The following is a 27,318-nucleotide window of genomic DNA, read 5'->3' as shown; positions in this document are numbered from 1 at the left end:
CGGGGAGTGGATGATCACTGGACTGAACTCGCCTCCCCACTGCTAAAGCTACTAAAGAGAGCCCTGTCTTCGGGTTAGAGATGGGGTCCACAGAGCAGGACACAACTGAAAGAAGCTGCTCAGCATTTGAAGATTTATTGCTGTTGCTGACTACAGCTTTTTCCTCTTTTCTGTCCTCTCCTAACATAAGACCTCCCTTTTACATATGCACATCTCTTTTGCTCCCTAATTGCTGTGAGGAACGATTCTGTCTCCTAAACCACGGTGTACATTTTGTAAGCGTTACGTATTTTCGGGTGGGTGGTACTGTAACTGTTTGCTTAAGAAGTTTGCTTCTTAAGCAAACACCTCCAGTCATTACAATTTAATGACTCTGGATAATTGCAATGTATGTTTGTTGAAGGAGATCTTTTGGAGTCTTTGTCGGGGCATGCTCTCCGGAATTGAACCCGGCTAGGTCCGCCAAAATAAGAGATTCAGTGGGAAACAGAGCAGATATTCACTGCTCAGCTGCCTCAAGCAGTGAGGTCTTCCAGGGTCTATATAGGACTAATGTCTGTCCAGAGTGTTTTGACTCCTTTTGGCCTTCCTCTGTGTTGGCTGCTGGGAGGAGGGAGCGGGGAATGACTGCTCATACAGTCGAGCCCTAGACCTCCCATTGTGCACAAGCCAGACAAGGTTGGCGGTCATGCAGTGGTGCATGGTGAGTGACAGGCAACAGGGCTGCCCCGCCCACGCTCGCCCCTCACCCCCCCCCCCCTTCTCCAGACCCCCTGGCCCTCCTCTCACCCCAACTTCCACCCCCCAAAGTGATGGATCAGCCTCAGCCCGCGTTGCTTTCATAACAAGTCAGTGACAGTCAGGATCATGCAGACTGACTCCTATAGCCTTGCAGAATGTGCCATAAGGGAAGGCTAATGTGTCTGCCTGTCTCTGCCTTCCTCTTCCACTCTTACTGAGTCACGATACACAGCAACACACACTTGGAAATATGTTAAAAGCAGCTGTAAGATCTCATGTTTTGAAAGTGACTAATATAATAATTTTGAGGAAGATTGAAGTTTTTGAAAATTGAGTGCTGCATTTATTTGTCATGACTGGGATCTTATTTCAGTCTTGTCAGATCACAATTCTCTTTTGATCGAAACTCTAAAACAGTCGTGCAACAACACAACAGACTCCAAAAAATGTCAATAGCCTGTGTTTCTTCCCTTGTTTTTGCCTGCTTCTAATGTTGAAATGTGTCTGTGTTTCTGACTGAGTCTACCCTTGGTAATTCTGCTGTAACTCGATCCTGCTGGTACTTGTTTGAAACCTGGCATCAGCAGGCCCTGCCTGGCCTATCGGCAGCCTCGTACTTATATAACAGTCTCCCATCCATCCTGTAATTACTGCCTTTTTGGGGCATAGTGTAGTGTCTGTTCCTTCACTGGTGGGGGGGTGGAGAGGCTAGCGACGGCGTTTCTGCGCTGCTAGGGCCTGAAATGGTGCCGACAGAGGCACATAGACATCAGACACTACTCCACTTAATTGGCAAACATGTCGTGTGATAACCTGGGAACAGCACAGGCCTAATTGAGTCCTCCTGTGCTGTCCTCCTCTGACTACCTGACATGGAACCCAGGGCATTACATTTCCCTCCATTTAATGGCTGCAGTTAATTAGGCCCGAATGAGGGAATCATTACCGCTGGAAAAAACATATGCCAGTGGTTTCGCCGATAAAATTAGCCACAATTTGCTTTTGCTATTTGAGCATAAGAGATAAACCACACAATGGGGGGGAAGAAATGTACCATTACTGGCGGATTTGTATTGTGGAATTTTAGACATATCATAGACAAATGGAATGATTAATCAAGACTGAATTAATCACCCTGACTGATGTTTTTTAAGCCAGGATTCATGGCTTTCTCAATTTAGAGCATTTCATGTGCTTGGGCTCTTTTTTTTATCAGCGCAAATGGTTTAAAAATATGCTTCCTTAAAACGGTACCACAGATGAGGAGCTTAGTTTTTTTGCCCCACAGCCAATACCCAACAACCTCCTCACTCCCTGCCATTATCATTATATCCCACCCCAATACAGGAGCCCTCCATGCCTTCCATTGCTGTCCAATGCGTTCTGCAGCTCCACACTCAGAGGGAGCTTATTTTTATGGGTCCCAGCCCCGTCTTCCAAACGAGAGACAGCCATTGTAATTGAATACTCAATAGGTGAGCCATTTAACAAAAGTGGAAATGGCATTCGGCTCTGTATTAATGTGCTTTGCTGAGGCAAAAGGAGCCATCATCATTTCAATGTTCAAGCTGTTTTAAAAGCCTGCCATCTCTCCAGGCCGTGAGAGCAAAATGACACGTATTTCTTCCTCCTCTGTACTTTGTGTAAATTTTCCTCGCCTAATATTTTGTATGGTTATCTCTCTTATTTTCCCATCCATCCCTCAGCACCTCTCCCTGATCTAGGTGGAGGGATACAAGCAGCTCTACAGAAGGTTATTGTCATAAAAAGACCCTCAGGCGTTTTGGCTCTCGGCCCTATTTTTCTCCATCTGCATGCAGTGTGTGTGGGGTGGTGGGGGCTCTAATGATTTTTCCAGGACAGGCTGAAGAGGGTGGGTGTGTGTGTGTGTGTGTGTGTGTGTGTGTGTGTGTGTGTGTGTGTGTGTGTGTGTGTGTGTGTGTGTGTGTGTGTGTGTGTGTGTGTGTGTGTGTGTGTGTGTGTGTGTGTGTATGTGTGTGTCACTGTGTGTATGGGAAAAAAAGGCAGGGAGGGGAGATACATGGACACTATAGCATCATTTCTTAACATCTCTCCAGATTCGTCATTTGGCTTTGTTTGTTTGATAGACTGCTTGGAAGCCTTATCTCTGTGGCTAGGCCTGTGGTTGTTTATCACCTCGGTGACGTGAGCAGGACCGTGGAAGTACGTGCTCTCTGCTGTCAGTATGTGTGGGTGATGGGAAGTTCACTAAAGGCCGCTTAGGGGTGTTCTCACAAAAAGAATGGGAGAAAACATTTCCCCTTGACAGCTCACCTACAGCGGACTCAAGATGTACTTCTTAACAGTAGCTTGCGGAAAATATCCTGTCTCACCGCCTAAAACAAAGAGATGTGAGAACCAGATTAGCGTATTATCGAAACAGCTTTTCTTTTAGGCTCTTCTCTCTCTCCTCCTGTCAGAGCTGTCTGCAGAGAACGGGATAGAACATGAGACATTAACCTCCATGTGTTTATTCACAAGGCCCCACAGGCCAACTGGGAGGATGAACACAGAACCATCTCTAAAGCTGGCGAAGCGGAACAATCACAATGTGTCATTGGAGGAAAAGACATGAAGTATTAGCTGCTGCTCTCCTTTGTGTCTTTCACAACTTAATTTTAATTGAATGTGCTATTTCTGTGATGAGTCACGTGCCTTCTGCTCAGCGCCAGAGTACATTGACCTTCAGTATGGCGTACAGTCAGTGAGTTGTATGATGAGTCATAGTGCACATCAGCTGTGATGATTTTATAAATGCAGAAGCTGCCTTGTTTTATTCATTTTCATGTTTTGCTGAATGCTAGATCAGTGGTTCCCAATCCCGGGACCAGGACCCCCCAAGATGCAAGATGCTAAAAATAAGAAAAGTTTTGCTACATAACTATTTTTCCGACTATTGTTTAATCTCTTATTAGTTGAACTGCTCGCAACTCATAGACAACTGGTGACAAGGTGTTGCAAATACACATTGCTTGGCTTTAAAGCGAGACTACTTAAATTTAGCTGACGTTGCTTTAATTACATCACTGGTTCCCCAGCGGCTGAGCCAGTGGTCACAGTCCACACAAATACCTCATAGACCCACTTAATACCCATTCGGCTCATTTCAATTGATCCATTCTGCCTATGAGTGAATAAAACCCATCCCCTTCTTACGGTGCAGAGCCTATGCTAACCACTGTGCTGGCCTTAAATTTCACTTCACAAAAATTAAAAAAAGTACAGGGTCTAAAATCTCTTTGAAATAAGAAACATTGCAGCCAGAGAGTTCAATTTAACAACACTAAAAGAATTGCAATAGCAGTTACAAACAATTCACCTTATTCAGGCTACCAAAAAGAAAAAAAGAAAAATAAATATATATATATATATATATATATATATATATATATATATATATATATATATATAGCATAACATGTAAACTAGTCTGGCTCAACAGATGTACATTGCTGGGATGGTGCCTGACCGTCTCCCGGATGTTTCTCCCCTCTCGCTATTGAGGATTAGCGCCGCCCAGGACAGTTGTGATTGGTTTAAAGAAATGCAAACAAGCCAGAGCGTTTTTTTTTTTTTCCAGAATAGATAGGCGGTGTAGCCAGACCATACTGCAGCGCTGATGAGATAGGTCTGGCAATGTGAGACTACACGTAAACAGGCCTGATGACAAGAATAGGGCAACACAGCAGCTGCTTTGCTGGAAATGTTTAAATTTTTTTTTTTTTCGAAGTTGACCTACATTCTCGCGAGTCGCGACCCACTCAGAATGGACCTGTGGTCCACCTTCAGGCCATGACCCACTAGCTGGGAACCACTGAATTACATCATCATTAGGCAATCTGACTGAGAGCGAGTAGAAGAAGCCCCCAGGAGCAGCAATTGGCTGTGCAGCAATTGTGGCACAGTGGCAACAATCAGAGGTGCAAGTCACATAACGTCCACTGGACCAAAAATGTTTTCCAATACACAGTCATTACAAGTGTCAGTAAAATGATTAATACATTTTTCTGAGCATCACAAACAGTCCAAAATGGCTATTTGTATTCAAAATCACAATTGTTGCTATTATGTCTCTAGAAGAGGTGTATCAGTGAATTATTTTTCTACAATTCATTTGTGCCAGAGCCTGCAGGTTCAGCCAGAGAACGACTCTAATGCTTATGCATTAATGCTTATGCATTAGAGGAAGCATGAAAACCTGTTTTGGTTTATGTGCCCAGTGAGCAGCTTTCATTGGAGTGAATAGGTCGCCACCTTGGAACACTTTATCCAGTCATCCGTGCCACCAGCAGCAAACAAATGGCATGACTCCTGCTGAGATGTTTTAATGTTGTGATAAATCAATTGAAATGTTTGAGTTGCTAAAATGTAGTCTAACAGTAGCACAGGTAGTAAATAGTCAACAAACTGACTTACTAATACCAGTTATGCATCAATATCTACCTAATATTTGGTATTACATACTGTAGCATTAGCAGCTATAAGCTATTGGTCTTCCCAAGTGAGGCTGGAGTAGCAAAAGTGCATTAAATAGAACAATGGTGCATTTTTTTGCTTTTAAACTCAACTTTTCATTTGTAAGAGAAAGATTATTTCTTCTTTCAAGGGTCACAAGCCAAAAAGGTTCTGAACCACAACTCGATCAAGTGAAGTGAATGTCACTACAAGATACTGCAACTGCTACAATTAAACCCATCAGCCTTTTCCTGTGTGTGTGTATAGAGGCAGCGAGAGGATTCCGTACAGGAGAAGAATGATTTCTCTGAGATTTCTCTGTTTTTCCTGGCCTGTCTGTTTGCGAGTCATAGTACTTTGGGAGCCAGCATGGCTCCACCAGAGGAGTCCGACTAACCACTGTAATTGTGCTTTGCTGAAGCCGCCTTCCCCAACCCTGGGATTGAACCATGAAATATTTGAAAATGCCGGGGTTAAAATAGGGGGGTCTTTGGCAGTGCAACGTGAAATGTGAGACCATAGAGCATCTTTAACAGTCGGGCAGCCAGGGTACACGGTAGAGTCCTCTGAAGGAGAATAATTATGGATGTAATAGGAGATATTGTGCTGGGAGCAGATCATCACAGTGCCCACGTTCTGCTGGAACGGAGGCCAGTGTATTTCTGTCACAGCAGGAGAGAGTGCAGGATATCTGCTTGTTGCTGGAGGGACTCGCAGAAGTTTGAACACCAGTGGGCTTCCCAGATAGCCTTACAACCCTCATACACCCCCCCCACCCTTTATCCACACAGAGTTGGCAGGAGGACTGACCTTTGTCTGCTCATGATTGTATTCCCACAGTCCAGGCTATACAGTCATGTTTTCCAGTGTCATTTGGAAGACTCCCCCTATTCTCCTCATGGTTAGAGAACTCTAGATGAGAAAATGACAGAGACATAATCAACGAGCATAATATACCCACCCGTAATAAGAAATTAATTTGCCTCATGCCATGGATAATAAAACCTATGGGCTTATTATAGAAATGCTGCTTAGCTCAATCTCCCCGTTGCTCCCACTTGAACTGAATGAAATGATGGTTTTTTTTCTGATTTATTGTGGCTTTTTAGATTGCATCATGCCAGCATTCCCTTCTAGAAGAGCCATGGGGTAATTTCGCTCTCCCTGCAACATCTATTGCATGTTAGCTGTGTGCATAAATATGAAATGATTTAGCCTCCTTGTTGAAGGGCCCCTGCCCTCCATGCAGCTTTTCATCTGGCAAATGGCCATCTTATGCCACATCAACACGTTGGACATCGTCTAAATTTTTGTATGGCCAATTTATTCAGACAAAGCTCTCATGTCCCTTGTGCACACAAACGGTTTGAATTATTCTCAGAGCTTGTTTTCCTTCCTGGGTTTTTTATTGTCTGAAGCATGCAAGTCCCTCCTGAGCATATCTTTGTTTCTCATTAGGGGGTAAATAGAGCAGGCCAAATGCTCATATGTTTATTATACACAGGAGGGCATGGTCACTGTTCTCAATGGTTGACTGCAGAAAAAAAAAGCAGGTTGCTATCTTGACCTTTTGTTTGCAGCGCCTGCAAACAAATGTCTGTTGAATTTACTGGATAATAAGCTGCCGGAAAACTGATGGACTGCGATGAAGTTGGGTTCAACCTCATAAAAAAGTTTTATAGCAGACTTTTCAACAAAGACTTTTTCCCAGAGTGAAAAATAAGCGTATAATCATTATTACCATTCTAGAGGTCATTATATGAAGCAAAGTTTACACACAATAAACCATCTGCAAAGATATCAAAAATGCATGCAAAACAGAGATAAACTAAGAGAATAACCATATTGGATGACACAAACATGACAACAAAATTGCACAATGATATAAGCAAGTAAAAGCAACGAAAAACTAGGTTTGATCTTGTATTTCTCTATAATACTAAATATTTGTGATTAAATAAGCAACAATCAAACGTATAGTTTGAAAGAACATATTTTAATTACAAATTAATAGTAGTTAAAACTCAAAAGCTTACCTAATCTGGGTCATCAGGACTGTGTGGGTGTGTTTTGAACATGAGCAAGCAACAAAGTGTTGTGGATTTTTATATTTTTACTTTCTGATTGGTGCATGCAAAAAACCCAAATCTTTTTTTTTCTTATAACGAGAGAGAAGAGCAGAGGCAAAACACAAATACCAATTTTTTATGTGAAACAACCAGCGTTGTGATCACTTTGGCAGATAATAGTGGGTTTGTGCAGGTTTATAACTAGAGGCGATTCAGAGAACTTAAACACAACTAACGTTAACAAATCCCTAGTCTATATCCACGAGGTTCCACTTCTGGGATTGCTCCGGTGCCGCAGGAAATTCCGCCGATGTCCGTTTCCTTCCGCTTTCTTTGTGTTGGAATTTTAAACTCTGGTTGATGTATGAGGACTATGGTTGACTGCTCCTCAGATCTCTGCAGGGTAAATTAAGACCGCTAGCTAGACTATCTGTCCAATCTGAGTTTTCTCTTGCATGACTAAAACAACTTTTGAACGAACACATGCTCTACCAAAACAATTTCCTTCCTGAGGCTATTTTACAGCGGCTCAGGGCGGAGCTTGGCGCCGCCCATGACAATTGTGATTGGTTCAAAGAAATGCCAATAAACCAGAGCACGTTTTTCTCCCATCCCGGAATGCTGTGTGGACTAGCCAGACCCTCCTCCGAAGCGCCTTGGAGGATGGTTTGGCAAAGCGAGACTAACAAATCCCTAACTTGCTGTTACACCCAAACACATTGCTTATATCTTTTTAATTGTAAGATAAATTGATTAATTGACCCTATAAATGTGCCCCAAAGAGCTGGAATCACTCTAGTGCAGAGTCAAACAATCAAATAAAATCTTTAAATTCTACAATCAGCTGGAACTTTAATTGGAATGAGAGTTATAAGCACTAGGTAAAAGCTGCTGTATTACCCGTCCATTCCCCATCTTCCCTTTTATCCAGTGTTGTTCCTTGAGAGATAGCCAGTCTCTGGTAGTCTGACGTTGTGCGCTGACCCCTTGTTAGAGCCCAGAGGTGAGATGTGTGATAGAGGCCCTCAGTGCTGATAAGGCCATCAGGCTGATAACTAACTCCCCCCAGCACAAAGCTGCTACTGCCGCTGCCACAGCTTCCATTAGCCCCACCAGACCAGCTGAATGCCCTCCTGCTCTATCTGAGGTTACATCCTCTGTTCTGAGCCCCTTATGCAAACCCTGCTTTCTCATCCTAAGATTGCTATCAACAGAGATATTTATGTACTGCACATGTTTCCGATTGTTTAACCTTTGGACCTGTGCTGTAGGTGCTGCTGTCGTCCCTGTGGGTTTGCTAAGAGTCCTCTCTCCTGCCCTTGCAGGCAGCCTGAGATAGATGGGAGTAGAGGCTGTTGCTAGAGGTGTGTAATGGACTGGCAGGAAAGGGCACTGTTGAAATTGCTCACATGAAAGCTTAGGTCAACCACACACTTGCTTTCAAGTTTGGACACATCTCATCAAAATGGATTTAAAGGGAACTGTTCAAACAAATGGTTTTTGGTTAGTTCCTTGATTCTGGTTCATTTTGCAGTACTACACTAATTAACTGGCATAATTGTGTGAATGCTGAGGATTTTGCATACCCTTTATTGCTGTCTAGTAAAAAACGTATAGCTATTCATTTAAACACAGCGCATCTCCCAAGTGATTGACATTAAATACTAATCAGTTATCAACTGTATGCCCCAAAGGCCAAAATAAACAAGAAGTAGTTTTTTTTAAGTATGGTTGTTAGGGATGTCCCGATCAAGTTTTTTTTTGCCCCAGATACCAATCAGAGTCAATCCGATACTACTTAGATGTTGATTTAACGTGTCATTAAGATCAGATTTTGATCAGCTTTGTTTTAGCCGATACCGATGCCCTGTTTGGCTCAGGACATCTTAGTTGTTCTGAATCGACAACCACACTGACACGCTTCTCACCACCGAAAAGCCCATTTTACCAAACAAAACTAAACTCTACACAAAATCTTTTAGGAAAACATTATGCAGACTGTTTTCATAATGCAGAGCTATTCAGCCATCAAACATATCTAGTTTTATTGTACGATTACTGTAAGTGTGTATTGTGTAGCTGTCATATGTAGGAAACAATATAGAATAATAAACATGTTATGGGAATAAATACTGAACTAGCATCAGATCAACAGATACTCAGTTTTAATGGATTTGGATTGGGGGGCAAAAAAACACGATGGTGACATTCCTATTTCTAAGCAGAAGTGACATTGCAGTTTACAGCAGTGCATTATATAATGAACACATCCTGAGGGGAGCAGAGAGGTTTGACAGAAGTTGAAAATGAATACCATCTTATACACTGCAGAAGGTTTTGCACATGTAAATACTCTATCTCACAACAATACACCATCTGGTAAACAGTGGACAAAGTTAAAGTAGAGGGGGAAATAATGAAATTATTTAAGAAGGAAAAAAAAGAAATCTCAATTGCCAGCAGGTGTTTTTTTGTGATTTTCACAACTTTGCTTCAGGACATTAGAGCAACGCTGATAAAAAGATAAATTTAAGGTCATGCATTTGAGAGTTAGAGGAAGTCCTAGTTTTGAATCCAGCTAAACTGTCATGTGCATGGCAGATGTAAATCACAAAAACCATGAACATGAAAACATGAAAAATGCCACTTAATGGCACGGTGAGGAGTCCTGTTTTTGACCCCAGGGCCAAGTCAAGTCACTAACAATCCTCACTGATGCCATCGCCTTAATTAGTTATTCATTCTCCACCCCCACCCACCACCCTGCAATGTATGCCGTAGTAATCTGGCTGGAACCGCTTGAGTTGAATGCCAGATGTTGTTTTTACTGGGCATTTATGGAAGCTGTCTGACTCGCCTCAGTGATGTCTTACGCTTAGGCCTACATACAGAGAATGAGGAAAACATGTCATCTGCCATTGTTGTATATATGTATATATCTGTAAGTAGTGATAATTGGCTGAATTATTTGAGATGGCATGACCCAGTCATGCTTAGTTTAGTTTGAAAAGTTTCAACAGTAGGTGATTTGTCAAATCAAACTGATCTGTTCAGACCTGATAATCTGTTCTCCTTTCGCTTGCGGACTAAGCCAGCTATCATATTATTAAGTAAATTCTTCAATTGTGGAAGTCAGTTCTCCATGAAATGGCTGTAGGCATACAACTCCAATGTCTTTGAAATGAACATGTATTGAAATGCACAGAAAGGAAGAAGAAAACAGGGGTGTTGTAAATAACTTGTCAGGGCTATACCCTCGTCTGTATATCATCCCCCCCCCCCCCACACACACACACACACACACACGCACACACAATGTCAAATACAATTCAATTTCTGCCTCAGCATCAGCTTGGGCTCACACGGTCAAGCAAATGCCTATTTTCTGAATGGCCTTGGGGAGGCCTTGGTTATGCTTTTCAGCTTATCAACTTTTATTAACCTTAGCACTGAGGTTTGCTCTTTGATTTAGATTCTTTGGGAAACACTCAAATTGGATTTTTTTTCTCTCACTCCTGCTGTGACATATGCTCAACAACGTGTTACACTAAGGAGGAAAAGCTAAATGCTTGCTTCGGTTTGTTACTGGTAATATTTTATCACGAGAGCCAATAACAACTACTCCAGTTTCTTTTCTTTTTGCTCAGTAAGAAATGTCTGACATGAGATGCAGAGAGTGAACAGGGACAGGGAGTTTTTTTTATAAATAGTTGTGTTGTGATGATCAGTGTTCCTCAATATAGCACCATGGAGGAAATGTAATGATTGTGTTGGATTATTGTTATGTTATGTTATCCAGAGCCCTGAATGCTCACTTTGCTCCTTTGTTCATGATAAGGTATTATTTAAAGACTGAATGCATATTGAGCAGTTTAGCTTCATTAAAAGAAAGAAAATAAAGTCTATACAGCATGTGTAACTTCACAGAGAATATCTGCATACTGTGTCTGCACTGACCAGGGCTGCTAGGCTCCTGTCACATACATTGTCAAGGAAAACAAAGTCTGCAAAGTGCTTTGAAAACTGCCCTTTGCATGAAGTGTGTATTTCCTTTTTCATTTTGCTTGGCAAGAAATTGTAGACTCCCGCCCCCCTGACTGGGCTCTGGATTATTAGCTTAAGCTCTCTAAAAATATCCCTTTGACTGTTTAAGCCTCTGACAGCAGCAACATCTCACACATTCTGATAGCTTTATACTAACTATGGCTGCAGAGGGCTCAGCCTGCCTTGTTATCTTTTACCTGGTTTGCCCGAGGAGGTAAAGGAGGAGAACTCACAGGCCCCGAAATCTGCAACATTACTCTCTCCTTCGGAATCAGACTCGGAGCGGATCATCAGAGGCGACCATGCAATCACAGCAATCTCCGAACAAACAAGATGCTTTTTTGAGCACGAGAGGATTTTGCCCAGATGTCACTCGAAGCACTTGTCATTGTTGCGACAGCTGTAGAAGCACATGGACCGTCATTTTGAAAACCATCTACCACAACACACCAAAACAGCACACGTCAAGTGTGAAACATGCACAGCCTAAACACAAGATTTTTGAATATTAATGCTGTAAGCCCCTTAAGAAATGATTACTTTTATTTCCTATCATTTGAGTTTTATTGACTTGCCTGTGTAGTTCCTGTAATTGCATATTTACCACCGTACAGTGTTTATCATACCAATATATTAGCTTTAGCTGAGCTTATAGTACCAAATATTTTTGATGTTGGCACTCATAACAGCTCATAGAAATTAATAAATTCCTAAAAGGGATTACACTGTACACATGCCTCATAGACATCGCTTCAATTATCTTTTCTTCTAACACCCACACTCTCTCCAAAGGCTTTTCACACAAATATTATAGCAGCTAACTAGGGAGAGACGGAGGGTGAGATAGAGGCATGTGCCGCTCAACAGCACCATCATTTTCCAGCCTTCATTCATGTGTCTCTTTTAAATTATTTCAGATGAAATATCACTGTTTTGACAAGACATTTTCTAAGCTGCTCATGTCCCTGTGAGATGCCTCATACTCGCCGGTGATGGAACGTTCCTGAGGAGAAAAGTCAATATGTGGTTTCAAATAAATGAAAACAAATGTGAGACCTAAGCCTTCAATAGACTGACAAAAGCGAAGGAAGAGGAAAGAAAAAGATTACGCACCTTGACTTATTCTAAAACCGCTTCTTGACTACAGCGGCTAATTGACTAGCCTCTTTGCCCCTGTGTGTGTTTTGAAGGAGTCGAGTGGGGTGATGAATTGACATATTGCTAGTGCTGTGATGTTGATCCAAGGCAGAGAGCCATGAGGCTTTCCTCCAGGGACCAGTAACCTTATTGTTCCATGTCATCTCCTCCCCTTCTGTTTGAGGACCAGGTTGTCAACCTCTCCCCAAGGTCAGGCAAATACCAGCCCCCTTTCTGCAGATAATTGGATTGTTTAAAATCATAGCATCAACTTATTGCACCGTCCGGGGTCAAAAGTGAATTAGTGCACAAGGTTGTCTGTCATGATTTGTGGCATCGTTCTGAACAGACAAGCAACAGCTTCTGTCACCAGTTAAAGAATCATACCAGAGGTTTTGCACGTTTTGGCCTACAAATCACATATTTGACATCACAGCTGACAATATTGCTAACCATGCTGGTGTGTGTTAGATCTTTGGATGTTTTCCCCTATTATTCCAAGCATCCATTCCATTAATTTCTGTACAATGTTAGAAATCAATTAGCAGACCCTGAAACGTCCCCAAAACACTGGTATGGTTGAAAACATTATTCACAATTACTGAACATACCCTACAAATCATGTTTAACTTACATTTTTGGTGGAACTATTCATATGCAGGCAGTAAGTTTTGGATGTATTTTTTTCCAGGCAGCCGTTGGTTTCATAGGAAAATCCAATGGAAAACTCTTGAAACGTGAAACTCATGAGTTGTGTAATCCGGTAAATCTGGTTTCAAGAGTCTGCTAATCATTTTTTAATATTGTATGGACATGAATGGAAACCAATGGATACCTGTAACAGTAAGAAAAAGACATCCAAATATCTAAAACTATACAGCATTAATTTAGATTACACAACTTAAGCAAGTTTCAAGAGTTTGCCATCCCATTCTCATGCCATAATTAAATCAATAGAAGCCAATGGCTGCCTGAATTGTTAAAAAAATATATCTCAACATTTTAAATTACAGCATATATTTGAAAAAGTTAAGCATCAATGTGAAGTTTACATGATTTGTAGCTAAGGATCAAAAACTTGCATACACTCTTGTATGGGCCTTTTAAGTGCACCTGTTAGGAGAGTAAAGAAACATGGTGGGTGTTGAATGCCTGCAGTGTTGGGGATTCCCACATACCAACACATATTCATGGTTTCAGTGGCGGTTTCATGGCTGGAGGCTTACGTGGTGTTACTTCATGCTGTCGCGGTAAGACGAGACAAAGTGGGGCAATAGATTAAATGGGTGGGCTACGTGCCTATTAAATTAGGGGTTGGCAGAGCAAAACTAACTTAGGTTACTTATTCTCAAGTGACATGGCCGCACATGTGAGGAGGGAACGCAAGCGAGATGTCTTTACTTCACGTCTGGAGTGTGACATTGTGCTCTGTTTGTGACTCTGTAATTAACTGCTCATTTGTGTGTTTTTTTTCTTTTTCAGGAGGCGGCCACATTTGCCAAAGAGCTGGGCTTTGAGGTGAGTTGACCGGCAATTGCACACTAAACAGATCCTAAAGGTTTGTTTTTGCTGATAATGAAGTTCTTTTTGGACAGTGATTGATGTGCTATTATACTCTCCAGGCCTTGCAGCAGTTGCTATGGAAACCTGGCAGTCGTCATGGTTTCTTTGTTCAGCCAGCTCTCTGTTATGACGCACTCTGCTAGGTCTGCACCCAACATCGCCTACAGATGTTATTTATTGAATTTTGAAAAGCCTCTTGGGAAGCTGAGAAGTTGGGCATGGTTTCAAGCCTTTCTCTGCAGGCTCGGGGCTCATCAGGTTGCCTGGTTAAAAAGCCTCCTCATTATCTTCATTGCACTCAGGGATGATACTGTATGTCTTCCCTTCACTGCTATGGCATTACACCACACTGAAACACACTGTAGTCTTTTAATAACCAAATTACAGCCACCTGTGGTTTTAGATTATGGAAATGGAAATTACAGTGCTTGTTTCCCCATAGAATGTGCTTTAAAGTGGGCTGCCTCTTAGATGTAAAATGAATGTTCCCTTGGTCTATTTTCTGCTTGCATTTTGCATATTCCTCGTGCTGCTTTTAAAATGTGAAATCAAAACACAAATAGCCTGTGTGTGTGTGTGTGTGTGTGTGTGTGTGTGTGTGTGTGTGTGTGTGTGTGTGTGTGTGTGTGTGTGTGTGTGTGTGTGTGTGTGTGTGTGTGTGTGTTTCTCAATTGGGCTCAGGTATTTTAAGTGCCTTCTCTCTTTCAAAGGTAGAGCTGCCTTGAGTATGGCTCTGCACTGTGTGAATAATTGTCATCCAGAATCACTAACGGTGTGATCAACGTGACTGGAATAGAAATGCAATCCTGATGGCAGTGACAGGTTTAAGAGAGGAGAAGGGATGAAGGCAGGAAAAGAGGGGGTGGTAGAGATGGAGGGGGCCTCATATAAAAAAAACCAAAGGGCAAAGTGTAGACTGTCCTAGTAGTTACAATTCTTTGACATTTTCCATGTCAACCTAATTTGCCAGAACACTCTGAAAAATTGCATTGGATGAATGTGATTTCTCAGATAACATCATTGTGGTGTGTATTGTACTTACTGCATTTCTAGATGGTTGCAGTTTCTTTTTTTCTTGTCACTTTCTGATGACAATTTTACCTGCCCACATTCTGTACTTGTACACTGACAAGTCTTCAAATATCAATATATACACTGCATAGTTTCTAGAACTTTGTTTAAAGCAAGAAGTTACAAATATGCTTTGTTAAACCAGTATTATTGGAGGGAATTTGTCATTCACACATGCACATTACACTTATTAGGAGTGCAGAATAACTGTAGGCGATATAGATGAAATTTGATGATATTTTGTCAAATGTGACAAAATATGTCAAAAATAATAAAAATGAGCTTTAAGATCTTGGCACTTCCTGGAAATATTCTGGAACTTTCAGCCGTATCCAATGGCCTTCGTAGGCAGAAGAAGTTTGCTCAGTTGTCATGGTGATTGTTAAAGGATGGTCTGTATGTGACCGAAATTACGTATCCAAAGTCTCCATGACAACCGAGCAAACTCCATCCTCCAAAGAAGGTCGAGAGACGCGGCTGAAAGCTCTGGAGTATTTATCAGCAAGTGGTAATTGTTTTTGTCAAATCAACTTCCATTAGTTTCTATCCAACAAAATTCTACATAGCAAACTAGAGTAACTCTTTTTGACAACATCATCCAAATCAATCATTAATTTTGACAGCAGACTTTTTATTATTATAAATTATAACACAATGTAATCATATCATCACAAATATGATACTACTATAAGAAACTAAACAAAGAATTGAGAATTGAGAATTTTTATCCTATTGTAGTACAGAAAATATTTTATTTTATTACAGTTATTCTGTCAAATTTACACTAAACATCTGAAAGTGTGTACAGAAGTGTGTCTTTGTATGCAGTGTGACTCTTTTAAGGCCAGTGAGGTCCAGTTAATTAGTCAGTGGGGCACTTTTGAGGGATACTATAATTGGATACTGTTTTAGTTGTCAATATCTGACAAGATGCACTTTAAATGTATTCTGAAACATTGTCATCATCACATTATGGATAAATAACAGCAGTACTTCTTCAATGTAAATACAAGATAAAAAGCTTGTCCTCAAAACAACAATCAGCAGATCTGAACACAGTCGCCTGATTGTGATCGGTTTCCCTTTTAAATGCTTAAAGAACTATCTACATCAAGCTCTCTGATTGAATCTTTCCCTGGCAGTGTTTGTCAAACAGCCTGCAGTGGAGACGATCCCGTTCTCACCGGCTTCAACACAGAAACACAATTTAACACCCTTGTGAAGCTTTTATATTTCACACTTTGTTGATTTATGTCTGATCAATTGCCACACAATCGTAAATATTTCTATTTGTCAACAGTAAACTACATTGACCATATCATTTGCCAATTCATTTGTTTTACACTCACGTTATTTTTCTGCATGCCATAGGATCTTTTCAGGTAAGTGTTTTCTGCCATGCAAAAAGGAGGAAGTTGTATGTATGTGTGTGTTTATGTGTGTATGTAAAGCTTGTCCTGCTCAACAGCCATGATGCTCACCCTACCACCTCTGGTCCTTAGAACCTTTTAGCTCCTAAACCTGAGTCGAGCGCCTTTTTTATGCCGGTCGAACATAAAACCAAATGGTGACAATGTGCCGAAGCCTTGTGTGGTTTTGCATTCAGTGTCTGGAGGAGTGCTTGTGGTTACATCCAGTCACAGTGACAAATTGCCTTTTTTTTTCACCGTCGCCTGCTAACAGCCTCTGTATTAACCTCACCATTAGCACTTACTTAGAGTGTTACACCCATTTTTCCTCAGCCCAGGGTCTCCCCGGACCTCTCAGGGCTGATTAAAGGACATTTGGGAGGCATTTAGAGGTGTAAAAGCTCATTGGTTTGAGTGAGCCAGTGTGGCTGGTGGTATTGGGTTGGAGCCTGTCTCTCTGATTACTCCATAACCACAGTATTTGCTCGCCCTGAAGGTGCTCGAGTGTTAGCTTTGACACAGATGCTAGAGGCATCTACAACCCCTAATGCTAGCTCCTCAATGTCATGTATTATGGAAAAGCAGAGTCCACCCCACTGCGAGATGACGATAAAGACATTCCACCTGCTCATAGTACATTATGATGAGTTAATAATAAAGTAGCACTGACAGGTGTGTTTTTTTTATCCCTCTCATGATCAAAGGCAAGCACTCCGGAGAGTTCTGTCGTCTCCAGGCGAGAATATCCATTCTGTGCAGATGCTAAGGAGAGATGGCCTGTTTCAGGAAGAGAATGATACAGTACACGCACCACCTATCCCTTCAGCTCAGAAGTAGCTTTATCTGACAACAGCATATCTTCACACGCTTATTTTCATCTCACTTAGGGAATATGACATTCTAATCTTTTACAGCTCTCCTGTAACTGCATGGAAACATCATTGAGCGCTTCTATTGATCTTTTTCGAAGCAGTTTCATAGCCCATCTGGTTTCATTATCACTTGATCCGTCTGCCAGGTTTGGAAATATCTGACCCCTCTCAGTCACAGTTGTGATCTTTGAGTAACTCCTCAGAAATTGCACTTCACAATGCATTCATTCAACTTAACATACTAACCCAGTGGTTTGGTGTTTTTACAGACAGATGACATTGCAGAGATTGCAAAGAAGACCCAAAACCTCCCCAAGGAGAATAAGAAGCGGCAGCGAGTAGTGGTCTTCACCCAGGGCAAGGATGACACTGTTGCAACTGTTGGTAGGCCATTTTTTGTTTGCCGTTCAACACATATTCCCACCTAAGTACTGTATCACTCAAAGCCATCCCAACTTTGGCCTCTTTTGGACAGCTTTACCCTTCACTTAAACCTCATATCTCAAAACTGCAGAATGCAGCCTTAAATAGATAGTAAATCGATGACTGAAGAGAGCCGAACGCTATCAGTAATTTCTTTGAAGTTTAACCTGAAATATTGACCCCAGATGTTGGAAAAAAGAATGCTTGCACTACATTCTGTCATTTCAGTGCATAAAAGAAGTGTGGGGGATGCAAAAAGCAGGCATTGATTTGTGAAGTACTTCTAACTTTGTCTTGGACAGACTCCAGGCCAGTCCTCAGCAATTTTTAATGCTTCTCTTACACCTTAAGAGTGTAATTCTTCCTGCAAAATGCTGGCAGAGGGACCTTGAGGAGAGGTTGACAACATTAGTCCTCAGTTCAAATCAGTCCAATTTCCTTTGATGTGATGCATATTTGTTAGTGGGACATTAAAAGGCAGTGTCATCATAACTGAGCAGGGGTTGCCAGTTTAAGTGGTGTGGGTAGATACAATAGTTTCCGATTACTACTGGGAGCCTTTGCCTTTGTTTGGAGCCACAGGGTGTCTCTCCTCATTGCCCTTGCAGTTCAGAGTAGTTGTGCACAGGGAGAGATGGCCTCAGGTAAAGACTCCAACATATCACTCATCACTGGGGACTGCAGAGCAGCACAGCTACAGCAGGACTTTTAGCACTGCAGGACACTGTCTTCACGTGTCCAGTGTCCTCAATTCCACACTGCTTGCATGAGTATTTACAAGCTGAAGCTTTGAACAGTATGTCACCGAAGGCATTATTCATCAATCAATGATTAATCATGTCTTTTCTGTATTTATATCTGTATTGTATTTTTCTTTTTATTGCCTGAAAAGGTGTGCTGCCATTTTGGCAAGGACTCTCAAGAGACTATCTTGGTATGATAAAGGTTAAAGCGGCTGTAATCAATATTTTTATATTACAAATTGATAAAAAAACAAAAAAAAAACTATGTAATCTGAAAAAGGAACCCACAAAACTATTACCCAACTCTGCAGTTCTCCTCAGCTCTCCAAAGGTTTTTAATCTTTTAAATTATTGTTTCAGTTTTACAGCCTGCAACTTTACAGTTTTGGTTCACTCTCATCAGTGTTGTTTACAGCTGCAGCAGGCCACTTTAGCAAAAAAATTAGCAACTAGCTGGTGAACATAGTAGAATTAGCAGCTAAAAGCTACATATTTCCCTCGGAGGGTTTGTGGAGAGCAAAAGCAAAGAGACTGAAAAGTGAATATTGGTTTTTGCCAGGGGTAAATATTTAATATAAATACTAATATTAGTATAGCTTATATAGTTATTGCCCATATAATTACATTGCGTTCTTATAAATCAAGAAAATCTCATTTCTTTTTATTTACTTTTTTTTTTTCAAAGTACAATTCCTGGAAGTACACTTCCTGAAAAGAAATCTTTAAGCAGGAGCCCGACAGTTAAAAAGAGCAACAATCAATTCATTGTGCTGGAGGTGATGGATAATTCTTGCCTGCTTCTCTCATTGCTCCTGCATGAAGACAGAGCTGTGCGCCGCTGTGAACTTTATATAAAATACATGATGAATGCAGGCAGGATGAAATACAATGTGTTTCAGATGTCATCTACAAAGGCAAACATGATAAATGTCATTGACTGTGCTATCATTGCAGTGGAGCAGTTACAGTAGAGTGTGTGTGTGTGTGTGTGTGTGTGTGTGTGTGTGTGTGTGTGTGTGTGTGTGTGTGTGTGTGTGTTGTGTGTGTGTGTGTGTGTGTGTGTCGCTATTCATGCCAGCCAAATAAATGTCAATGTAAAAAGAGAATTAAAGATTTTCATTTCCCAGAGGCGGCGCTCTAATAAACTTGATCTCTCATTTTGTTTGCAATTTGTCTTGCTGTCAAGATTTGATCATTTGCCAGCCTCTGCATGTCATGTTAAACCATTTTATAGTGATTAAGGATGGGAGAATGCCTTCCCCCATGGTATAATTCTCCAAAAAGAGATGTCAATTTGTTATTGTTCTTTTTTTTCTGCCCTTCATTTGGAGCCTTTCATCACACCACCACTTCAAACGTGCCTTTTAAGAGCTGGGAGCAGGGGAAATGGCCCTTTATTTAGCTGCCACTGCCACTGCTGAACTACACTGGGCTTTTGCTCATACACCCATTAAAGCAGTAATTAAGATCATTGTGCCCTGAACCTTAACGGTGAGGAGATCTAATAAACGATCATTCAGCGGGGTAGCCGCTCTAATCGCTGATAAGGACTTGATAAAGCCTGACTCTGCTCCTCTGCGAGTTTTAGGGCTCTCAAGGGGGCCAAGCAGGCAGATTTCAACTTAGAAAAAAACACCTGATCTATACATGTTAATCACATGAGTAAATCACTGAGGAGTAAATACTGGCTTTAAGGCAAAATGCTCTTTTCTTAGAGCAGGTTTATTTGTCATTGACCCCAAAGTTACAGTAGATTAAACTAGAATTATTTTAAAATCTACTTGAGGAAATCTTAGTAGTCTGTTTAAAAAATGGGATGTTTATGTTTTGTACTTCATGAAGGACAAAATCAATTAACATTCTGGGCTAAGAAAAAGACCTCTCTTTTTCCTTGGCATCTCACGGTGAAGTGTTTTCTTTCATGTCTCCCTGAAAGGATATTGGTTGGCGATGATCTTTTGCCTGTGGTTACAGTAATTACAGGCATATGTATTCATTTTTTTTCTAACTCAATTGTGAACAAAGATGCTGGTTATGATAGGGAAACAGATTGAATGTCAACTTGCTCCTAACCTGTCGCGTTTGCCAAGAAAGCAGTAACGTTGTTTTCCACTCCAGTTTGGCTGAAATGCAGCAGGAAATGTTCCAGAAGAAGTCTTCTCGGGGAAGTTTCTCACATAAAGATGTTGTACTTAAACTCTGAGAACTTTAGCTCATGCCTTTTAGCGCAGTAGTCATGTGTAATTCCCAGTCATTTATACGCTCAGGATATAAAATTATGAATTTATTGTTTTACTTGTGTTGCAGATGATAAAGTGTGACAGGATCAAAGTTAATTTGAATGATGTGCCAACTATTTGATCTACCTGCTTTCTGTCAAAGCAACAATAGCAACAAAAGCGCTGGAACACAACCAAGTGGAGCATGTAATAATTTCAGAGTCAGAACAACCCTCCATATGCTCATTTTCCAATAAAGCCAAGGTCATCTTATTTGCACGTACAGTCACCATCTTTTAACAGGAGAGCATTTTCTCAGTCAGTGTTGTGCTGTGAACTGGCATTGTTAAAAAGAATAGCCAGTAATAAAGGACTTAATTGATACTCATTTCAAAGAGACGTCTGTTAAAAGAATTTCTTAAGTTTAATCACCACCATTCAAGAGTTGTTATGAGAGAATTATGAAGAGCGAATTAACAAAAGCACACAATTATAGCTTACTCTGAGAAAGTATTTGAATTCCTTCAAGGCTTTTCTCTGTTATTTTTTTCTCTGTTGCAGGTTAACTGTCAAAGCACAGCCATACTACACTCCCACATATTCACCACCAATCTGCTGCTTTACTCATTTTGTCAAACAAACTCTAGGAACAAGAATATGTTAGTGTAAAAAAGTACAGCAGAGTTTTATTGATTAAAAATAACAGTAAAATGAGTTTAGCCAAGTGATGTTTTCAGACATTCTATAAGCCAGTAACAACAGAGTCTAGTATTTTGGCAGGAGTTTTTAATTTTTTTATTGCCATTTCCATGACAGATTTTTGCCAATGAGATCTTTGTTACAGACGGCTGGGGAATTGTTGGACTGTAACCCGAGTTAACATGTCAGTCAAATTTAATAATTTGCATCAATGAGGTTATGTGAACTTTCCCCTAGCAGCAGAGTACACAGCTTTAAAACTTTGGCCGTGATGATAGAAGAAAGGGAAATATTGGAAGTCTATTGTGCCATGCTTCTAGAAACCCTGCTCACACAAAGTTCTGTAAATGCCATCAACAGCATTGAGCTGCAGAAATGTTTAAAAGTATGTCTTTTAGGTGCTGCAAATTAAATTCACATGTTCACATCTACATGTTTTGGTTAATATTAAAAGCATTTCTAAGAACAGCACAGTACTTATGCTAACGTCAGCATGCTAACATGTTCACAATGACAGTGTCAACATGCTGGTGGTTAACAGGTAATGTTTACTATGTTCCCAGAGTGTTAGGATGCTAACATTTGTAAGCACTAAAGTACAGCTGAGGTGGACGGGAATGTAATTAGTTTTCTAAGTTTTGAGTCATAAACCAACATATTGGAAAAATAAAAAAAATGTAGACCCGATGATGGCGCTAATTCCATGGCCCTCCATTCAGTAGTTGTTGAGATATTTCAGTTTAGACCAAAGTGGTGGACTGACCAGCTGACCCACTTTGCCATCTCAAGAGCCACGCAGCTAGCATGTCTAGAAATTGCATGCTAGCTGTAAAACAATGTGAATACTTAAAGGACTTACCGATTATCATGATACTGTTTGTAAGTTCTAGTTTTAGATTGTTTGTAAAGACCGAGGCTAGATATTTATGTGACTTTAGCTCATGTGGTTCTGTATTCTAATTATTTTACGCAGAAAGCAGCTGTGATTGCAAAAAGTCGCAAAATATTTTACTTTTTGTTGGGGGGGGAAATGGGAATTTGATAAGATGGCGAATGCATGTTAGAGTAGGATACAATCAAAAATGCCTAGTTAATTTAAAGGATTTAAAAAATTATCTAAACCCAGAACTGCTAATTGTGACAACATAGCAGTAGGTTTAACATATTCAAATTTGTTAAGTGAATTCTGACACCTCTGGATGTAGTGCTATCACAAAGATGAGCTTCATGTGAGAGGTTAAGACATGCCTCCTCCTACCACCCACACACTGAAGAGGTTAACCATTTCTTTTAACTACCGCAAACATATTTACACAGTTATTTATATCTCATTTCTCAGGTCTAATGAACAGCAGAATCTGTGTGCTGAACAAGTGCAGCAGCCTTAAACTTAAAAGCATTCGCTTTTATAGCTGCAAAGTGCAGCACATGAACACGACCACATCTTAACGGTTCTTAACTGTGGAATAAATGACATAACTGTAATTTATTATGAGCACATTTTCCATTGTGGTTAATCGTTTTAAGAGGGAAGAGGATTCTCTAGTTTCATCTGTGGCATTAATTAAGCGAAGTCGTTATGCTACTAATTAGCTGATCCTAAACGGATTCTTGTCTTATTGTAATTTATTATCAACGTGACACTATACCTTTTTCACGGCAGACATTTTGACTTGTCTTAGCAGGAAAAACACAGGTGAAACTAATTTTGTTAACAATGGCTCAGTTCCATCAAGTGTCCCAGTGAAAGTGACAATGACCCGCCATGCACAATACCAGCAACCTGGAACCAGTTCACCTAAATGCAGTTGTTTTTATCAATTGCATATCAATTATGGTCATCAATTACACTTGTGTTTTTCCTACTATGACAGGCCAAAATGTCTGCTGTGAAAAAGGTCTAGCTATCTCCTGCTTCATTTTCAAAGAGAAATTGTTATTAAATGTCATTATGAAACACAACTCTTTATCTGATACATCTTCAATACCTGGCCTGTAATACAGTCACATTGTGCTCTGTAAGATGTCATTTTCAAATGCAGCTTAATGAGGTTTCTCTCACAGTTAGTGTATTACAGTAATTTCCTTGACATCAGGTTGTGTATCTTTTGCCCTGTAGGACGAGAGCAGAAATGTATTCAAAAACTGGTAAGGCGGGGGGTGTCTTATCTGCAGCGCAGATATTTTGTGAGCCATTGTTAGATTAGCAGGGAGCCTCATTAAACAACTTTTTGTAGTTTTTTTTTTTCTCGTGTTCTCCGTAAACTTCCAACCTTTTTTTCTGTCAGCATCCTCGTGTTCCTTTTATCCACATGTCAGTCTTTTGTCTCCTGCACCTTTTTGAAGGTTCACGTCGGCACCAGAGCCCTCAGATTGTTTGAAGATTGTGTGTGTGGTTTAGAATGTTCTGACATAAGTTGCTGATTTAATGTCACTCTACACCTCGAGACTTTGTCATCTGGTAGATTTTTGTTTCTCCCCTCTTTTTAAACTGAGAGTCCCTTTGAAGTGCATATGCTACTGATAATTGAAGCAATATAATCCACTGAAGATAATAAAGCCCCTCATTTAATGGATTCTGTTTTGACTGAAACGACTTACAGCAACTGCTCTTGCATTTTTTTTTTTTTATTCATCAGAGTACTCACCTAAAGCTAAACATTTTGAGATTTTTTGCGTTTCATCATCTGTTGCTTTTGGGACATTTATTCAAGCCACTGCAGGGCATTGCATGATTTTTTTTTACAGAAGTGTCCCTTAGTTTAAGATTGTCATTTGTGCTAAAACAATAGTTCAATAGTCCATTTGTCCGTCACAATCAATTGTCTACTGTATGTTATATATCAAGCAAACATTCACTGATTACAGTGAAAATGTCGTTCAAAAGTCTTTCCCCAACTTTAAAAAGAGTTATCTTATATTCAGCTTTGGTGGCCATGATGCTAAGTGAAATTCACTGTCCCATCTAGGCTAAATGTTTAACTTCCTTGATGACTCCCTTTGAGTTACTCAATATTTATTATGTTGTACATATGTACTATAAGTAAAAAAAATTTGCACGTCATTAATAAGCCATAAAAAAGTATGCGTCGCTGAAGTCAAATGACCAACTATCTCCAATTAAAACAAAGCCTTGCTGTGTGAAATGACCTATGATTTTTATATGAAGTTACCATTGAATAATAAGCTCAGACTTTGGAGAAAAAGGAAAACAAACCCATGGGTGTTCAACTTTAATTAACATCGCTCTTGTTTTTCTGAACACAGGTGAGAAGGTGACCATGTTTCCTGTTTTGGACATCGACCAAAACAATATTGTGGACACTAACGGAGCTGGAGACGCCTTTGTGGGAGGTACGGCATGAAAATCATCCTCAACACAGCTTGATTTTTGTGTACAATCCCAATTAACCTTTGATACCGGCCAACTATGTTACGTAGTAATGCCTCCAGATTATATGAGCATGACATTTAGCCTGCTGTTTTTACTCTGTATGAGCTGATCATAGCACCACATAAAACAGTCATCATTTTGGTCCTGTTGAGGATGAAACGGCATTGTCCCTTTATCCAAAAACCATTAGTATCTGGCTCATTTTAGTGAGATATGCTCCCCAAACATTTTTGGAGTTGATGGATGGCTACAGGTCGACCTCTGCTTTTCTGTCTACCCAGGATTCCTCTATGCGTTGGTCCAAGAGCAAGACTTGGAGGAGTGTATCCGGGCTGGACACTATGCCGCCAATGTCATCATCAGACGGGTCGGATGCACTTTCCCAGAGAAGCCAGACTTTCACTGATGCATCCAAGCACTGCACCTTTGTCTTTTCCACAAGATACTTGTATATGTATGCTTCAAGATTTTATGTACATTTTTTTCTATTTACAGTGACTGCATGGGACTAAGTGCTGCAGCTTGAATATTTGATCAAGCTCAAATATGAAACTCAGATGTTTAAATGCAATACAAACAATGTACTAGAATCAAATATTGGAATAAAATGGTAATGTTTAAAGAAGCATTCCACTGAAAATTTATATTTTGAGTATCAAAAACTAAACGCCTGTAGGTCTAAAAGGTGTCCAAATGTATCATCACGTTAGTAGAACACTTTTCACACCACTTTTCCACCATTTATCTGTATGTTCTTTATGTTACAAACACTCAGGATCTCCACAACAGAGCTACTCACTCCCAGTGTCCTAGCACCACCTCCTTATAGCTCTGAAGCTTTGCTGGAAGTAGTGTATTTATTTATTATTCGCAAAGCGACAAACGTTTGGTTCATACTGAAGAAATGGATCAGTGGTAGAGAAGTGCATTATCCTGCAGGATAGGTTTGGACATTTTTTATGGACATGTTGCTCTAAAAAGTTTGTTGTTTGCTCCTTAATGAAGGACGGCAGCTGTAGTCGGCTTCGATTCACAGAAGTTACAAGCAGTTCTAATGGTGATCCAGAGTCACGGCCAAAAAACAAAAACGTTCATAGAAACTTCCTGCTGCATAATCCACTTATCCGCTGTTGATCCTCATACTGAATATTTTCCAAACTATTTTGCCAATAATTTGCTAATTACACTCCCTGCTTCTATTGGATCTTCTGAGCTATGAGCAGGCAATAGTGTGCCACAGAAGTGCTGTATTTAGTAGTGCAAACTGAGTGTTGTTATGAAGCAGAAAACTACAAACTTTTTCAAGCCTGCAGGGGTTGAGTGTTGTCATACTACATACTTTAAAATATAGTAAATTTTCAGTTGAGTATTTCTTTAATATTCAGCTGTCATGCAATTTATGGATGGGGCGCCATTATAGGTGGCTTACCATTTCCAAAAGTGACAGTTGTAACTGTACAAAACTGCAAAGAGTATCTTCTGTTATACAAATAAAAAAGTCATTCTACCAAGATACTCCTATACAAAAACAAAGTTAGTTTCGATGTATAAGCAGTTTACCAGCAGTTGACGTTTCTTTAAATACACCCAAAAACAAACCGCAACAACAACAGGATTTGTGCATTTCCCCATTATTTAATCAGCCAGAGGCTCCCTCATGCTAATCACTTTTGGACAGCTCAACACTCTCCATTATAGAGGGAACTGGGGGGTGGGGGGACCGGGACCAGCCTGGTGTCCTGCTCTGTTCACCCCCACTCATGCATGTTGGGTCCTAACTGGACTCTCGGGGTCTGGCGCTGCACTGCAGGGCTACAGGAGATCATTTTTCTCAGTTAAGGGATTAGTGGTTGCTCTTCATGGCGATCATTTGGGGGACCTGAAAATTAGGCTGATCCTTCGTACCCAGCTGTGCTGTCGCTGGGGGTTTGAGACAAGGATCAGAGGGAGGCCCCTCCCCTCCCACTGACTGTGGGCCAGCAAAAGTGTTGGGCAGTGTCTCAAGTGTTGTGGAAAATAATTCAACACTCATCTGTTCTAGAAAGAAGTGTGATTGAGAATGGTTGGAGAATAAAAAAAATGTTGTTCCCCTAGAACAACCTGTTACATCATATTTCTTTTATTTTCTCTGAGTGTGACAGGAGGAATGCAGTTTGTACACTCCCTTCACAAGAGCTCCCTTTTTGTAATGAGGCATAGTTTATGCATTTATGCTAATCTGGGGGCATCTAGGTGAAAACATTCTCTAGCCAAAATGTTATTAACAACTTTGAGACACTTCTTTTTCATCAGCATTTTTTAAGGTTTCACACAGATGCACTTTGAAAAGGACCACATTTCTGATTGGGCAAGATCACACTCCATGGCAGCTGGTTCATTTGCTTCTCAAGATGACAGATGGCAAAACACAAACACAAAAAGAGGGAGCCATGATCAAGTAATGAGAATGCCTGCCACA

General features: G+C 40.5%; 1 protein-coding gene across 3 annotated transcripts in view; it reads left to right on the top strand.

Annotated features, from left to right (window-relative positions):
- The window catches only part of LOC120550679 (adenosine kinase-like), a 105,897-nt gene extending 78,941 nt beyond the window's left edge, over positions 1–26,956 (top strand). For 2 of the 3 annotated variants that reach the window (XM_039787346.1, XM_039787347.1), the window contains exons 8-11: positions 13,950–13,985; positions 17,652–17,766; positions 24,734–24,820; positions 25,142–26,956. In XM_039787346.1, coding sequence (XP_039643280.1) covers positions 13,950–13,985; positions 17,652–17,766; positions 24,734–24,820; positions 25,142–25,266 — 363 coding nt within the window. In that variant the 3' untranslated portion in view covers positions 25,267–26,956. Of the gene's footprint in view, positions 1–13,949; positions 13,986–16,472; positions 16,484–17,214; positions 17,529–17,651; positions 17,767–24,733; positions 24,821–25,141 lie in introns of those variants that run through there. The other variant, XR_005637762.1, reaches the window with a different exon arrangement.
- Positions 26,957–27,318: the final 362 nt, after the last annotated feature.

This window comes from Perca fluviatilis, chromosome 21 (genome assembly GCF_010015445.1).
Source record: "Perca fluviatilis chromosome 21, GENO_Pfluv_1.0, whole genome shotgun sequence".
NCBI classification, from domain to species: Eukaryota; Metazoa; Chordata; class Actinopteri; order Perciformes; family Percidae; genus Perca; species Perca fluviatilis.
Note: the sequence above shows the minus strand (reverse complement) of the source record. Positions and strands in the feature narration are given on the sequence as shown.